General features: G+C 42.1%; 2 protein-coding genes across 11 annotated transcripts in view; both read left to right on the top strand.

Moving 5' to 3' along the window:
• The window catches only part of SMIM18 (small integral membrane protein 18), a 577,762-nt gene that overhangs the window by 73,773 nt on the left and 487,264 nt on the right, over positions 1-16,725 (top strand). The window lies entirely within an intron of this gene.
• The window catches only part of DCTN6 (dynactin subunit 6), a 1,120,059-nt gene that overhangs the window by 1,095,203 nt on the left and 8,131 nt on the right, over positions 1-16,725 (top strand). For all 10 annotated transcript variants that reach the window (XM_050802572.1, XM_050802578.1, XM_050802571.1 and 7 more), the window contains exons 3-4: positions 4,643-4,707; positions 16,042-16,147. In XM_050802572.1, coding sequence (XP_050658529.1) covers positions 4,643-4,707; positions 16,042-16,147 — 171 coding nt within the window. The remainder of the gene's footprint in view (positions 1-4,642; positions 4,708-16,041; positions 16,148-16,725) is intronic.

Below are 16,725 nucleotides of genomic sequence, written 5' to 3'. Positions count from 1 at the left end.
CCTGGCCAATTTTTGTATTTTTAGTAGAGACGGGGTTTCACCATGTTGGCCAGGCTGGTCTCGAACTCCTGACCTCAAGGAATATGCCCGCCTCAGCCTCCCAAAGTGCTGGGATTACAGGCGTGAGCCACTGCACCTGGCCCAAATTGACTCTTGACAGGCTGTATCACCCAGAAGGACCATTGGTAGGATTTCATTGACTTATGCCTTGTAAAAAGTCAGAGCCTGACAAAATGATGGAAACAGCTGGAGCTGTGTCTATTCTCAAAACCATTTCTTGAAGATAGACTCAGGGATTATTAGTTTTTTCTATCTGATACATTATTTTTTTCTTTACTTAGAGCTTTAGAAATACATTGCGGTGTGAAGTTTGTCCACCCTAAATTGTGGAAGAAAAATTTGTGTATGTCTTTTTTTTTTAGTTCATCACACTAGTAGGGAGATTGGTACAATCTGAAAAATAGTTTTCATCTTACTTTGCATGTATATTAGGGAATACTTTGGGGTAAGATTCTGGCATAGAAATGATGGAGAGTCATGTTAATGAAAGAATCTTTACCCTTCTGTCTCTCACAGCTGTATTTTTAGAACTCTCTTATGAGCTTCAAAATCTGTATTTTCAGTCGCTTATTGGGCATATCTGTTGACTACTCCATAGATACCTCAGACTGAGTTTATCTAAAATTTAGCCAAATGACTTTTTTCTCTGAAATCTGCCCCTCCTCCCATAGGCTATTCTCAGATGGTGCCATTAGTTTTCCAGATCAGAAACCTAGAGGCTTTGACTTTGCTCCCTGGCTCCTGACTTTTGGTTAGTTTTCTTTTTCTTTTCTTTTTTCTTTTTTTCCTTCTTTTTTTTTTTTTTTTTTTTTTTTTTTTTTTGAGACAGAGTTTCACTCCGTCACCCAGGCTGGAGTGCAGTGATGCGATCTCGGCTCACTGCAACCTCTACCTCCTGGGCTCAAGCAGTCCTCCTGCCTCAGCCCCCCAAGTAGCTGGGAGTACAGGTGTAAGCCACCATACCCAGCTAAGTTTTGTATTTTTTGTAGAGATTGGGTTTTACCATGTGACCCGGGCTGGTTTGGGTTGTTTTTCTGGCGTAAATGAAGCTGAGTCAGAGCAGCTGATTTTCAGCCCTGGAATTTGAGTTTCCCTCTCCATCAGAAATCATCCCTTCCCAGGAAGGGGACAGGATGGCACCAGTTTCCTTATTTCACTCCATGCCCCTCACCCCCATCCTTCTGTAGTTGATATGGTTTGGCTGTGTCACCACCCAAATCTCATTTTGAATTGTAGTTCCCATAATTCCCACATGTTGTGGGAGGGACCAGGTGGAGATAATTGACTCATGGGGGCCATTTCCCCCTTCCTGTTCTCATGATATGAGTTAGTTCTCACAAGATCTAATGGTTTTATAAGGGACTTCTCCCTTCACTGGGCACTCATTCTCCTCCCTGCCACCATGTGAAGAAGGACATGTTTGCTGCCCCTTCTGCCATAGTTGTAGGTTTCCTGAGGCCTCCCCAGCCATGCTGAACTGTGAGTCAATTAAACCTCTTTCCTTTATAAATTATCCAGTCTCAAATATGTCTTTATTAGCAGTGTGAGAACAGACTAATACACTAGTCAAACTTATTTCCCCTCCACAGAGAAGAAAGCAAATATAGTTTGCTCTTTATATCCATGGGTTCCACATCCATGGATTCAACCAACCTCAGATCGAAAATAGGAAAAAAAAAAATTGTGTCTGTAAACAATACAGTATAACTATTTACAGAGCATTTACATTATATTAGGTATTGTAAATTATCTAGAAATGACAAAGTATGAGAGGATGTGTATAGGCTTTATGCAAATATTGCAGCATTTTATATCAGAGACTTGAACATCTGAGGATTGGTCTGGGAACCAATCTCCCACAGATACTGGATACTGAGGGATGTGATTATACACACTTTATGGTCCTTGGGGCCTGTAACAAGGAATGGGAAGTACCTACCTTCAACGTTGCCTAGAAACCAGATTTTTATTAAATGTGTTTATTGCCAAGTCTTGTTTCTATTTCCTAGACATACCTGCAGCTTCTCCTATGTGCTACCAGTGCATTTGATGTGGTTTGGCCCTGTGTCCCCACTCACATCTCATCTTGAATTATAATGCCCACCTGTTGAGGGAGGGACGAGTAATCTGAGTGATTGGATTATGGGAGTGGTTTCCCCCATGCGGTTCTCGTGATAGTGAGTGAATTCTCACAAGACCTGATGGTTTTATAAATGGTAGTTTTCCCTGCGCTCTCACTGTCTCTCTGTCCTGCTGCCTTGTGAAGAAGGTGCCTGCTTCCCCTTTACCTTCCGCCATAATTGTAAGTTTCCTGAGACCTCCCCAGTCATGTGGAACTGTGAGTCAATTAAACCTCTTTCCTTTATAAACTACCCAGTCTCAGGGAAGTTCTGTATAGCAGTGTGAAAACGGACTAATACAGCATTTCAGGCGTGCATTCTCTCTGTAGGATTAGACCAGCTGCCTCCCTGACCCCCACCACCGCCAAGTACTTCTTCATACGTGTCAATTATCTGCATACCATTTTGTGACATTGTTGGCTTGGGAATGGGAATCTTTCAGTGACTTCTTGCCTACAGGTGCAAATTCAAATCCCTTGTCATGGTGTACAAGCTTGTTCATGGGCTGGTCCTGCTTTTCCTCCCAGCCTTACCTGCTGCCTTTCTCTTCATGACTTTCGTGCTTCTACTCATTCGGTGATGTCCAACCTGGGAGGGGGAAGAGGTTTTTACTTTGTTACTTACTAGTCTCTGCTTAGATGTATGCATATGGTATTTCAACATAGAATAGATAAAATAGTGTTTTAATATTTTTACATAAGTGTTCTTGCACAAACATTTACACTTTTCTTTTCTTTTTTTTTTTTTTTTTTTTTTTTGAGATGGAGTATCGCTCTGTCGCCCAGGCTGAAGTGCAGTGGCGCTACCTCGGCTCACTGCAAGCTCTGCCTCCCGGGGTCACGCCATTCTCCTGCCTCAGCCTCCCCAGTAGCTGGGACTATAGGCACCCACCACCATGCCCGGCTAATTTTTGTATTTTTAATAGAGACAGAGTTTCGCCATGTTGGCCAGGTTGGTTGGTCTCAAACTCCTCACCTCAGGTGATCCACCTGCCTTGGCCTCCCAAAGTCCTGGGATTACAGGTATGAGCCACCATGCCCAGCCCAAAGTGGAACAATTGGAAATCAAAATTTTGAAAAATCCAAACAAAATTATGAAGACAAAATATCTAAAATGTTAGTGTTATTTCATAGTAGCTGAGAGCAGATTTAACACCGTGAATGTCATTGCCATTTAGAAAAATTCTTTTCTTAATGAAGTTTCTTAATAACCATCACTGTAATGGAGAAGTCATTTGATGCACTTCCTCATGTCCGCTCATGGTTCAGCTAGGGTCGGTGTTTACATACAGCTTTGTCAAACAAAAGATAACAGCAGAATATAAAAAAGCATCAATAAGTTATATGGAAATTATTAGAGTCTTTTGAATAATTTGTACTACAATTTATATTACTTTGTAAAAAGTTTCTCTCATGTTTATGTGTGTGTATGTATATATATGAGAGTAAATAGAAGTATTTGTAAATTTTAAATTTCTAAGTTAGTATTACTTTGCTGGTTGTTAAATAGTTTAAATGTATATTTTTTCACCCTGCCTTTACAAAAATAATGGCATATTATATACTGTCTATTTTCTCACTTCACTTTTTTTTACTTTTAACAATATAGCTTGGAGATCGTTCCTTTTTTTTTTTTTTTTTTTTTTTTTTTTAAGAGATGAGGTCGCACTATGTTGCCCAGACTGGTCTTGAATTCCTGGGCTTAAGCAATTCTCCTTCCTTGGCCTCTCAGAGTGCTGGGATTACAGGTGTAAGCCACTGTGCACAGCCATTCTAAAATCTTGACAAGGGATTATTCATTCTTTTTGATGACCATGTAATAGTCTATAATATACCATAATTTATTAACTGATCTTCCACTAATGAATATCTAGGTTGTTTTCAGCTGTTTGCTGTTTAGAAACATGCTGATATTAAAAGAAAAGGTTCAAAACTCTTCTCAAGCATTTTAATACTATAGCACATGTGATTTGGGATGATGGACAATATACCAATTGAAAAATTTATAATCTATTAAAACCTTACCCTCTTACCATTGACTTTCCATTTTTCCATCTTTTTTTGTTTTTTTCTGAGATGGAGTTTCACTCTTATTACCCATGCTTGAGTGCAGTGGCGCGATCTCGGCTCACTGCAACCTCCGCCTCCCGAGTTCAAGTGATTCTCCTGCCTCAGCCTCCCGAGTAGCTGGGATTACAGGTGCCCGCTACCACACCAGCTAATTTTGTATTTTTAGTAGAGATGGGGTTTCTCCGTGTTGGTAAGGCTGGTGTCGAATTCCCGACCTGAGGTGATCCGCCCACCTCAGCCTCCCAGAGTGCTAGGATTACAGGTGTGAGCCACTGCATCTGGTCTTTTTTTCCATCATTTTTTAAACCTTGTTTTCATTACAGTGTCAGGGTAGCTTCTCCAACAATATTTTTAATCTTACCCCTGGTAAATGTTACCTTTTTCTTGCTACAGTGTGAAGATTGCTCCTGGAGCAGTTGTATGTGTAGAAAGTGAAATCAGAGGAGATGTGACTATCGGTAAGAAAATAGTTTATTTACTCTTTTTCAAGAATTGATGTGATTTAATCTATTTTAGTGCTTTACAATTAGATACTGTCTTCCATGTTTATTTCACGGATGTCCTAGTTTTATTGACAAAACAATGCATTTTCTCCTATGTGTTTAAAATTTCTGAAGGAATACAGTGTGATGGAGGCTGTGTTTAAACTCCTATCTGAAATACTAATGAGGCTGTATAACAAAGTCATTCGTGTATTTGAGAGAGATCCGTTGTGTACCTGCGATGTGCCAGGCACGGTGCTACGGTGCTGCCTTTGTGGAGCTTCGTGGAGAGCGTGGGCCATGGAGTCAACGGACCTGGGCTGCTTTGCTCCTTGCTCCTTTCTTGCTGGGTTACTTTGGACATATTACTTAACCTCTCTAACCTTGATTTTTTTTTCCCCATCTATATAATTGTGTATATCAGGATCAGGTGTGGCTGCATGTAGGTGTGGCTTACCGCTGCAGGGGTTTATTCTCTCATATAAAAAGTTTTAAGGTAAGTAACGCAAGGCTGATTAGTTGATTGTCCAGCATGGAGCTCCCGTCCTGTAGGCCAGGAAGTGATGGCTAGAGCACCAGCCGTCATCCTGGGTGAGAAAGGGGAGGCATGGAAGCAAAAGGGCATGTGTCCCAGCTGTGAGTCAGCTCCCTTTAAATAGCCTTCCTGAAAGTTCCACACGACCCTCCCCTGCAGCTTGATGTGTCCATGAGATTGTCTTAGCCATGAGACCAAGCTGCAGGGGAGTTTGTCTATCTCTTAGGTTTCTTGAAAGAGAACATGAAAATTGTGAGTAGTGAGCTGTCAATAACCGTTTGCTGTTAACGCGGTCAGATCTTCTCAGTGTAGCCTTGTCAGAGCTCAAGTCCAACATTTTACATACATGAACTTGACTAAATTCCTCAGACATTTTACTCTGTTCTTTTACCTGCGGTTTGCCTGGATATGGTGCCCTTGCGGTTTTATTGGTGTGAGCTCATTCTTACCAGCAGCCGCATGTCACCTGTATGCTACCAGACTAAAGTGTTCAGTGAACTGTTACACTCTCAGAGAGGAAATACACTTTATTTCCTTAAATGAACAGTTTCTTTAATAGAAAAAAAACCCTGTAATGTCATATTTTTTTTCTAAAAATATCTAAGCCTCCAAACAATTTAGGCATCTTGTCTTATAAAACCAGTGGAGATTGTGCCAGTATTATGGAACATTGTTAAGAATTTGCCAGGGGCCAGGCGCGGTGGCTCAAGCCTGTAATCCCAGCACTTTGGGAGGCCGAGATGGGCGGCTCACGAGGTCAGAAGATCGAGACCATCCTGGCTAACACGTAAAACCCCGTCTCTACTAAAAAATACAAAAAACTAGCCGGGCGAAGTGGCGGGCGTCTGTAGTCCCAGCTACTCGGGAGGCTGAGGCAGGAGAATGGCGTAAACCCGGGAGGCGGAGCTTGCAGTGAGCTGAGATCCGGCCACTGCACTCCAGCAAGGGGGACAGAGTGAGACTCCGTCTCAAAAAAAAAAAAAAAAAAAAAAAGAATTTGCCAGGTTGGTTGATTTAATTATTTTAAATTGAGATCCTTTTTTTTTTTTTTTTTTTTTTTTTTTTTTTTTTTTTTGAGACGGAGTCTCACTCTGTCCCCCTTGCTGGAGTGCAGTGGCCGGATCTCAGCTCACTGCAAGCTCCGCCTCCCGGGTTCAGGCCATTCTCCTGCCTCAGCCTCCCGAGTAGCTGGGACTACAGGCGCCCGCCACCTCGCCCAGCTAGTTTTTTTTTTTGTATTTTTTAGTAGAGACGGGGTTTCACTGTGTTAGCCAGGATGGTCGAGATACTTTAAAAATGTAGAAAACGGCCCTGTTTCTTTTCAGTGCTGTGTTAACTCTTTGTCTTTTGTATTACCTAAACCACTTGCAAAGTGTTTATGAAGGAAAATGAGGAGTGCCATGTTTTTTAATCTTTTACAATCTCTGCTGCAGACTGGGACCACATATTTATCAAAATGCTCCTCTGTGTTCTTTTTACTCATCATTTTACTGCATTATAATTGTGGCTATCATCATGATATTCTAGGAATAATACCTTATAGTAGTTTACAACGCATTCTTCAGTTAGAAGGAAAGTAAGACTGAAGTAATTATGTAGATTTTCCCTGGCATTTCTTCTACTTCCCCATTTTACATTTTTTCTTTTTTTTAAAAAATCCCCCAATGTTACAACAACCCTGTTTTGTTGTTGTTGTTGTTGTTGTTGTTATTCTTTTGTGACGGGGTCTCGCTATTTTGCCAGGCTGGTGTTAAACTCATGGGCTCAAGCGATCCTCCTGCCTCAGCTTCCCAAAGTGTTGGGATTACAGGTGTGAGCCACCACACCTGGCCCCACAACAACCCCATTTTAAATAACTATATAATGTCTACTATAAGATAGATATATAGATAGTATAGCTACATCTGCAGGCATAAATATACACAGACATTACATGGGTGGGGGATATGTATTTCAGATTTGAAATAACATATTTTACAGAAGATTTTCTGGGCTGTAAAGGCATTATCTGTGCAAGGAAGGTAGCTGCCAGTGATTGGTGGACCACTGCCTAGGACTGAGTTTTAGGGGTATCAGGGATCAGTATTCACTTTCCTGTTTCTCCCTCTGGTTTTCACTAGGTTGTGCTCCTCCCCCTTCTTTATGCCTCTTATGTTCCTACTTTCCCTACATGTTGAAATTATTTAAGAAAGCAGAGGCCGGAAAGAGTTCAAGACCAGTGTGGAAAATATAGTGGGATAAGAGAGAGAGAGAGAGAGAAAGGAAGGAAAGGAAAGAAGGAAAAGAGAGAAAGAAAGAGAGGACAGGGAGGGAGGGAGGAAAGGAAGGGAGAGAGAGAGAGGAAGAGAGAGAGAAAGAAAGAAAATAAGGAAGGAAAGAAAGAAAAGGAAAGGAAGAGAAAGAGAGAGAAGAAGGAAGGAGAAAAAAGAAAAATTAGCAGAAGGAAAGGAGGGAGGGAAGAAGGAAGGGAAAAATTAGCCGCATGTGGTGGCACGTGCCTGTAGTCCCAGCTACTTGGGAGGGCTCAGTGAGCTATAATTGCACCACTACACTCCAGCCTGGATGACAGTATGAGACCGTGTCTCAAAAAAAAAATAATAATAATATTACATAAGGAGGTACATTGTTTAAAGCTACTTTCCATCTAGTTTGTTTGTTTGTTTAGAACCAAGGTCTTATTCTGTTGCCCAGGCTGGAGTGCAGTGGTGTGATCATGGCTCACTGCGGTGTCAAACCTCTGCACTCAAGTGATCCTCCCACCTCAGCCTCCAAAGTAGCCAGGTCTACAGCGATGCACCACCACACCTAGCTAATGTTTGTATTTTTGTCCAGGCTGGTCTCAAACTCCTGGCCTCAGTTGATCCTCCTGCCTTGGCCTACCAAAGTTCTGGGATTACAGGTGTAAGTCATTGCTCTTGGCCCTTCAACTAGTTTTTGACCACTAGCTGGTGGTGCACAATTCTGATAGTTAAAATGACATTTTAACACAGATTTTCTTTCTTTCTTTTTCTTTTTGAGACGGAGTCTGTCTCACTTTGTTGCCCAGGCTGGAGTGCAGTGGCGTGATCTCGGCTCACTGCAACCTTCACCTCCTGGGTTCAAGTGATTCTCGTGTCTCAGCCTCCCAAGTAGCCAGAATTACAGGCATGCGCCACCACACTTGGCTAATTTTTTTTGGTATTTTTAATAGAGACAGGGTTTCACCATGTTGGTCAGGCTGACTTCAAACTCCTAACCTCAAATGATCCGCCCTTTTTGGCCTCCAAAGTTAACACAGATTTTCGGTGATGGATTATAACATAAGAAGTGGTAATACATTTTTAAGGAAATACCTAGCGATTTACAGTTTATCACAGGAGATGGCCTCCAAGTGAATACTTGTTATATTTACTTTGACCCAGTGTTTCGAAACAAGAAAATTTTTGCTCAAATACTGAAGACAAAAAAACTCAATTTTAAAAGTTAAGGAAAATTTGAGGAAAAATGAAGGTTCAGAAGAGTGTTACAGTTACCGATGGTTCTGTCTTCTACAATTCTTGTCTCCTTTTTGTTACGTATGTTTCTTATCTTCAACTGTATAATACGGGAATTTTCCAGAATTGGTATTTAGATAATCATTTTTGTCATTGTTGTATTTAGTATAAAATGTTTCAAGTCTTTTGGCGTCTATTAATTCATTTTTGTGATGTAATGCATCAGATTAAAAAGCTCCTGGGAGATATAATTATAAAAGCAAAGAGTGGAGATAAGTCATCTGATTACAACTGTCACCACCCTGCTTTATTTTTCATCTTAGGGCTTTTATTGTTGCTTTTGCTTAGTTTATCTGAGTTAAGTAGCAATAAACTGTAGTTTAATTCATAGATTTTTTTCAGGATGTTTTGTGTAATTTTCCATCCTCTAGTCATGTATATTTTTACAAATTATTCCATTCTGAAATATTTTAGGAATAAAGTAATGTTTTCCTTTGCTATGTTTCAGGCTAATGGAACTTTAAACTCAATCTCTTTTCCTAGAAAAGCAGGTATTTGTTTTTTCAGAGAAACTAGCTGGATGCTTGGAAGTATGGTCCTTAAGCAGAAACCCTATAACTTGAAACTCTGCTGGAGCCTGACCCCCTTATTCAAGGCTGTTCAGAGACAAAGCCTGGGAAAAGTAACAGCCCTCTTGTTAATTATAATTTGGGTAAATAAGGTTTCATAGCATCAAGCCTATTTTTAGTCAGTCTGCCTTCATTCATGGGCCGTGAATTATTTCCCGTAAATCTTTGAGAGCCGAAAACCTTTCTGAAAGGCACCCTGAAGCACAGTCCCATGGTCCGTTACAGGGCGAGAGGCTGGGACAGGACTTAGTCAGGACATCAGTATGTGAAGGCAGAATTCTTCACAGTGGAAATGTTTTGTGCTGGAAGCACTTTGTCCCACTTACTTAGTCTCTCTAGGAGAGTTTTAATACAGACCAAAAGCCTCCCTTTCATTGCAGCAATCTTTTTCAGGAAGGCAGAACAGTGGCTTTGACTTGAGAAATTATCACCTAGAAAGCACTCTTACAGGTACTTCAGCTTACAGTTCAAGAAAATGGTTTAGTTGTCACAAAAACAGAGCTTAAGGCCTTTCGAATTATTTATTGACAAATGGAAATGTACACAAAGATTGCTTTCTGTGGCAAAGATAGACAGAAAAAGTGTCCTTTACCAGGGAAATGGAAATTGGATGCAAGGAATATCTTTCTGGCTGTGTGGCACCAAGCCCAGCCAACCCATTTAGAAAAATAATTCATCAGCCAGTAAGGCAGTTCCAACTCTAGACACGTTTATCCAAACACGGAGATAAGCCAAATAGGGCTTCAGCACATTTGGTAAGAAAATACACAAACTGCCCTGCCAGAAGGAGCGCCAGGGTTCACAGCAAGCTTTCAAACAGTGTTTTCCATGGTGACAGAGTTTTATTTTTAAAGCACTTGAACCTCAAGACCCTTAAACTTCATGTTGAATTCAGACCCGATCTAGGTATAATAAAAGTGCTCATGGCATCAGAAAAGCATGAAGTGAACCGTGGCCACGTTTCAGTGTGCTATTTTTTTTTTTTTTTTTTTTTTTGAGACGGAGTCTCGCTCTGTCACCCAGGCTGGAGTGCAGTGGCCGGATCTCAGCTCACTGCAAGCTCCGCCTCCCGGGTTCACGCCATTCTCCTGCCTCAGCCTCCCGAGTAGCTGGGACTACAGGCGCCTGCCACCTCGCCCGGCTAAGTTTTTGTATTTTTAGTAGAGACGGGGTTTCACTGTGTTACCCAGGATGGTCTCGATCTCCTGACCTCGTGATCCGCCCGTCTCGGCCTCCCAAAGTGCTGGGATTACAGGCTTGAGCCACCGCGCCCGGCCTCAGTGTGCTATTTCTAATGGTGCTTGAGTTGCTGGGCTCTGGACTCTGCTGCCCAACCTCCCATCATCAGACCACACAGACAGAATTACCCGCGTCATTCTCGGAAATCACAGCCTTCCTTTAAGAAGTTCACCAGGCCAGACGCGGTGGCTCACGCCTTCAATCCTAGCACTTTAGGAGGCTGAGTCGAGCGGATTTCCTGAGCTCAGGAGTTCGAGACCAGCCTGGGCAACACGGTGAAACCCCATCTCTACTAAAATACAAAAAGTCAGCTGGGCGTGGTGGTGGGCGCCTGTAGCCCCAGAGGCAGGAGAATTGCTTAAACCTGGGAGGTGGAGGTTGCAGTGAGCCGAGATCTTGCCACTGCACTCCAGCCGGGGCGACAGAGCGAGACTCTGTATCCAAAAAGAAAAAAGTTCACCAAACCAAAATCTTAGCGGTTACATATCCTGAAGTCCGCTTTTGCTAACCACTTCAGTCTGTGCCCAGAAAAGACCCACAAGAAGTTGAGAGAACCTATTTGATGTATTATTGCCTGTGACATTTGCTGTCACCTCACAATTTAAAGTTGATCGTTTCTCAAACTTTTATTTCAGCCGCTTAACACTGGGACCTGTAGTTTGCAATGCTGCCAGCAGGTGGAGGTGGTGTCTAAATCACTGGTCTCACCTAAATGCAGCGGTGCTTTCTCTCCCTCTCTGGACACAGCCCTCAGATTTCTAACCAGGCATTTTCCAGTTACTTGTTTAATAATTATTAATAATGATAAAGACAGTAATAATAATAAAATACCTGCTTGAAATAGTTCACATATTATTTTTTCAATATTGTGTAAGACGTCTTACAGGACTTAGGTTTATTTTAATTTTTTTTGTTTGTTTTTTTGAGACAGAGTCTCACTTTGTCACCCAGGCTGGAGTGCAGTGGCGCAATCTCAGTTCACTGCAACCTCTGCCTCCCGGGTTCAAGTGACTCTCCTGCCTCAGCCTCCCAAGTAGCTGGGATTACAGATGCCCGCCACAATGCCCGGCTAATTTTGGTGTTTTAGTAGAGATGGAGTTTCGCCATGTTGCCCAGGCTGGTCTCGAATTCTTGTGCTCAAGTGATTCACCTGCCGTGGTCTCCCAAAGTGCTGGGATTACAAACGTGAGCCACCACGCCTGGCCTATTTTGATTTTTTAAAATGTGTGCTTCTGGTATCTTCTGTGAAAAAAAAGTTTTAAAATTTTTAAAAAGTGTGCTTATTTGTTTGGGTTCTTTAAGAAACATGGATTAGTCATTTTTGAAAGGGAAAAATGAAAGTATCACTTGTTTTCATAAGTTTTAAAGAAACACACAGGTCCCAGGGGTATCTTTGTCTTGTCAAGAGCTACAGCTTGATGACCGGCAGAATATCTAGTGTCTCTGGCTACTTATCTAGCAGTGGCAAAGGATCTGCTTTCTGTCACAGACGTGACGATCACATCCTCCTATCTTTTTTTTTTCCCCCTCAGAGAAAAAAAAAAAAAAGACATTGTCAGAGACAGTATCTTGCTCTGTCGCCCAGGCTGGAGTACAGTGGTACAATCATTGTTCCCTGTAGCCTTGAACCCCTGGACGCAAGCAATCCTTCTGCCTCAGCCTCCCAAGTAATTGGGACCACAGGTGCACCCTACCATAACTGGCCAATTTTTTTTTAATTTTTCATTTTGTAGAGAAGCGGGTGTGACTCATTGCCCTGGCTGGTCTGGAACTCCTGGCCTGAAGTAGTCCTCCCACCTCAGTCTCCTGAAGTGCTGGGATTACAGGTGTGAGCCACTGTGCTCAGCCCCATATCTAAGATTTTTAAAGCTAGTTATGGAAAATACTTTCATTAATCTTTTTACTGTCTGATCATGTGGTGTGGAATTTTTCCCCTTGGTTAACAGGAGGTATTACCCTGATACGTGAGTAGAGGTGCAAAGCGGTTCTTTTTCTTCTGTGTCCCAGACCAGAACTAGTTATTTTGCTTACTATGAAAAAGTTATGTATTAGCTCTTAGTAGTAAATAGTGATAAATATCCCATTTTTTAAGAACCATGGTCCAGACCCCACAATCCCTCTTTCAAACATTATTTCATATAATCCACATTTCAGCCCAATGAAGTAGGTTACAGATCTCTTCTTTTTATAGATGAGAAAACACGCCTTTGTGAGAGTAAGCACGTCACCTTTAGGTGATAGAGTCCGGTGTCTAGACTTTCTAGACAAGGCGGGGGGTGGGACTGGCTGGGGCTTTGATTACAAAGAACCTAAAAGAGGCAGATTGTGTCCTGTTATCATAGACTATTTTGACGTAAAATATAAACCTGGTATGGTGCAAACTATACATTTCAGTTGGTTCCCACAGCTGGAAGCCTTACAGTTTCTCCTTTAAAAGAAATCCACTGCTCGTTTCCCTGTTGTTTGGGGCCTCAGCCCCGAAAGTGGTGATGTCTAAAATGTCATTATTAAGGGACCTGTGAAATAAATTATGGTATATTAATATAAAATGAGATACTTTTCAGCCATTAAAAAGAGTATCTATCTAGATATACTTACATGGAAAAATTATCATGAAATAAGCAAATTGTAGAAGAATAGGTACTATTTCTTGATTTGAAAGACGTGTGCTTGAAATGCATATTTTTTTCCAAATCATATTTATTTTTAAACTTTTTAATGAGATATAGCTTATATGGAGTGATATTTACAGATTTTTTTTTATTGTTTTTTTTTTTTTGAGACGGAGTCTCACTCTGTCACCCAGGCTGAGTGCAGTCGTGTGATCTTGGCTCATGGCAACTTCCGCCTTCCAGGTTCAAGCGATCCTCCCACCTCAGCCTCCTGAGTAGCTCAGACCACAGGTGTGCACCACCCTGCCTGGCTAATTTTTTTGTATTTTTCGTAGGGACAGGGTTTCACCATGTTAGCTAGGCTGGTCCCGAACTGCTGACCTCAAGTGATCCACCCACCTCAGCCTCCCAAAGTGCTGGGATTACAGGCATGAGCCACCGCCCACAGCAGTATTTACATATCTTAAGTGTACAGTGGAGCTTACATCTGGAATAATATACCCCAAATTTTTAAGAGTAGTTACCTCTGGGGAATGAGATTAGCATAAGAAGATCTTTCACTTTTTGCTTTGTTTGAATTTTTTGTAATGATCATGTTATTATATAAATATGTATATAGCTGTGTGAATGTGTGTATATATATGCATATATATTTTTGTTTGTTTTAAATAAAAGATTAGATGCACACATTTACACTCATGTTCAACTTGAGAAGCTTCCCAGGGATCTCAGAGATCCATCCCATCTTCTATCCTGAAATCTTCCATCCTGAATAGGAGAATATGCCTGGGAAATTTTACTTTAAAAGCTGAAGATTTGGAAAGCCAGAAGTGACTGAGAGATCAAGGCCACTCTCTTGTTATTTCTTACCAGACTGTGCGTCCTGATAAGAAATGTTGGGGTGTTGGACTGAGCAGCCTGTTTTAGGCCCCCACCCTCCTTATCAACCTCCAGCAATTCCTCATCAGGAAAAAGAATAGGCGTCCCTGAGGTTCTCTCCAATTCTCTGGGCACCAGAAACACCTCCTTATTTTTAGTACATTTGTGAATGAGTGTATATTAAGCATTCCCAGTTTTCAAGATAAAAAGTTCAAAAGGACAAAAATAACATGTATTTATTTTTGTTGCCCCATATCATATAGTGGGGCATCTCAGCTGTCACAGGCAGATAATAATTATGACTTGACAATTTATATAATTAGGTGGGGCACAGTGGCTCACGCCTGTAATCCCAGCATTTTGGGAGGCTGAGGCAGGAGGATTTCTTGAGGCCAAGTGTTCAAGACCAGCCTGAGCAACATAGTGAGACCCCATCTCTAAAAATTAGCTGGATGTGGTGGCATGTGCCTGTAGTTCCAGCAGCTCAAGAGGCTGAGGCAGGAGGATTGCTTGAGCTCAGGAATTGAAGGCTGGAGGGAGTTATGATCACGCTACTATACTCCGGCCTGGGTGATAGAATGAGATCCTGTCTCTAAAAAAAAAACAAACCAATTTACACAATTGAATACTGAATTTTTTGGACAGTGTCACTTTCCTAATCCCCCACCCCCTCCGTCAACACTTCTGTCCACCCTCCCTTACTTTCAGAGTCAGTTATTTCATCTGCTTGTGTTTACCCATAAAAATTGCCTTGGGGGGGTACATGGGGTGGGTATTGGAGAGAGGCTGAAGGAGGCTATGTTTTCCCATCAGTGGTTTCATTATCACCAGAACCCTCAGCCTGTGGTAGATAAAGCTGGGAGGGAGTGTGTTAGCATTCCAGGCTCAGGGCGGGGTACTGTGCTGGTGAAGTGAGAGTAATGAGGGCCCTGGCTGTTCCCTTCAATTTGAGACTGGAGGCATCGCCTCAGGGCTCCCCACACCAAAGTCCTAGGACTCCAGTGATCACCTTTGGGTCCTTCTGCTGCCTCCCTTTAACCTTTTCAGCTTTCACTGGTTTGAATCATATCCTGGGCCAGACGGCAGAAGCTGTGCCTCCTTTCAGTAGGTGTGCTCGTAATAGGGACACTGACAGAGGAGCAAAGCTGTTAGATCCCATAATTTCTGACTTCTGTCCACCCATGTTTCTCCTTTTTTTTTTTTTTTTTTTGAGACAGAGTCTTGCTGTGTCACCCAGGCTGGAGTACAGTGGCATGATCTCAGCTCACTGCAGCCTCTGTTTCCTGGGTTCACACGATTCTCCTGCCTCAGCCTGCCAAGTAGCTGGGACTACAGGCACATACCATCATGCCTGGCTCATTTTAGTATTTTTTGGTAAAGATGGGGTTTTGCCATGTTGGCCAGGCTGATCTCGAACTCCTGACCTCAAGCGATCTGCCCATCTCGGCCTCCATATTTCTTCTTAATTATGTAATAAAAAGACTAATTCGGAGGCACACTCACATAAGAAAGCAGAACATGTTAAGCAAAGAGAGCCTTACCTTGCTGAGGGAAAAGAAGGAATTAATTTTTATTGCCAACTTTGTGTCACATGCTGTGTCTCCCAACATTATCACCCCTAGCCCTTACAGCAACCCTTTGGGACTGGTGTTGTCATCACCTCTGTTTCACCACTGAGATCACGGGAAGCTTCCGAGTGGAGGCTGAGCCAGAGCTGTCTGGCTGTAGTGCCTGTGCCATTCCACTCACATTTGCTTGCAATTTGGCCCTGACTACCGATGATAAAGCCCGGGAGATAGTATCTGTGAAGTACCTAGCTTGGTGCCTGGCACATACTTAGAAAGTGTTCCTCCCAACAGCCTCACCCATCCTCAGTCACCTTCCACCTGCCTGTTGGAAGCATAGCCTCCACCACTAATTTCTTCTCAAACTATTTTTAACAGGACCTCGGACAGTGATCCACCCTAAAGCACGAATTATTGCAGAAGCCGGGCCAATAGTGATTGGCGAAGGGAACCTAATAGAAGAACAGGCCCTCATCATAAATGCGTGAGTAAGACTCTTATACATACTGTGAACCAAGGACGATGGGTTATGGTTTTTCTTAATTTTAGCTGTCTGTAAGACCCTTTTCAACGGACATCCAGGATGCGTACTATTTTAGAGCTAGAGAAACATTAAGGGTCTTTTTCAACATAAGTAAATAAGCAAACCAAAAACCATATGAGGGAAAAGACTTGTCCAAGATGAGAGAGCTGAGTAGCTGCCTAGAATCTTTGATGCTGGGCCTGGTCATCTTCCCCTTACATGTGGCTTTCTCACCCATTCCTTAAGCAAACATTTCCTGAGCACTTCAAGCCTCCCAGTGCTGTGCCCACCACCCTGCAGAGAGTTTTTTTGGATTTTTCGGTTCTAGCCGAAATGTTATTACTCATGCCTAAACATGTGAATTTAACTCTAATATATTTTTTCACATGTTTTGCACAGGTGACACCCAGAATTATAGTTGAAAAATGTGGAGTCCTAGAGGCAATTTTTTAACTGTAAAGATTAAAAAATAATAAAATACTAGAACATGTGCATGATCATAGTGAACCAGACTGTAAAACCCATGAATTTTTCATAAA

This window comes from Macaca thibetana, chromosome 8, assembly GCF_024542745.1.
Source record: "Macaca thibetana thibetana isolate TM-01 chromosome 8, ASM2454274v1, whole genome shotgun sequence".
NCBI classification, from domain to species: domain Eukaryota; kingdom Metazoa; phylum Chordata; class Mammalia; order Primates; family Cercopithecidae; genus Macaca; species Macaca thibetana.
Note: the sequence above shows the minus strand (reverse complement) of the source record. Positions and strands in the feature narration are given on the sequence as shown.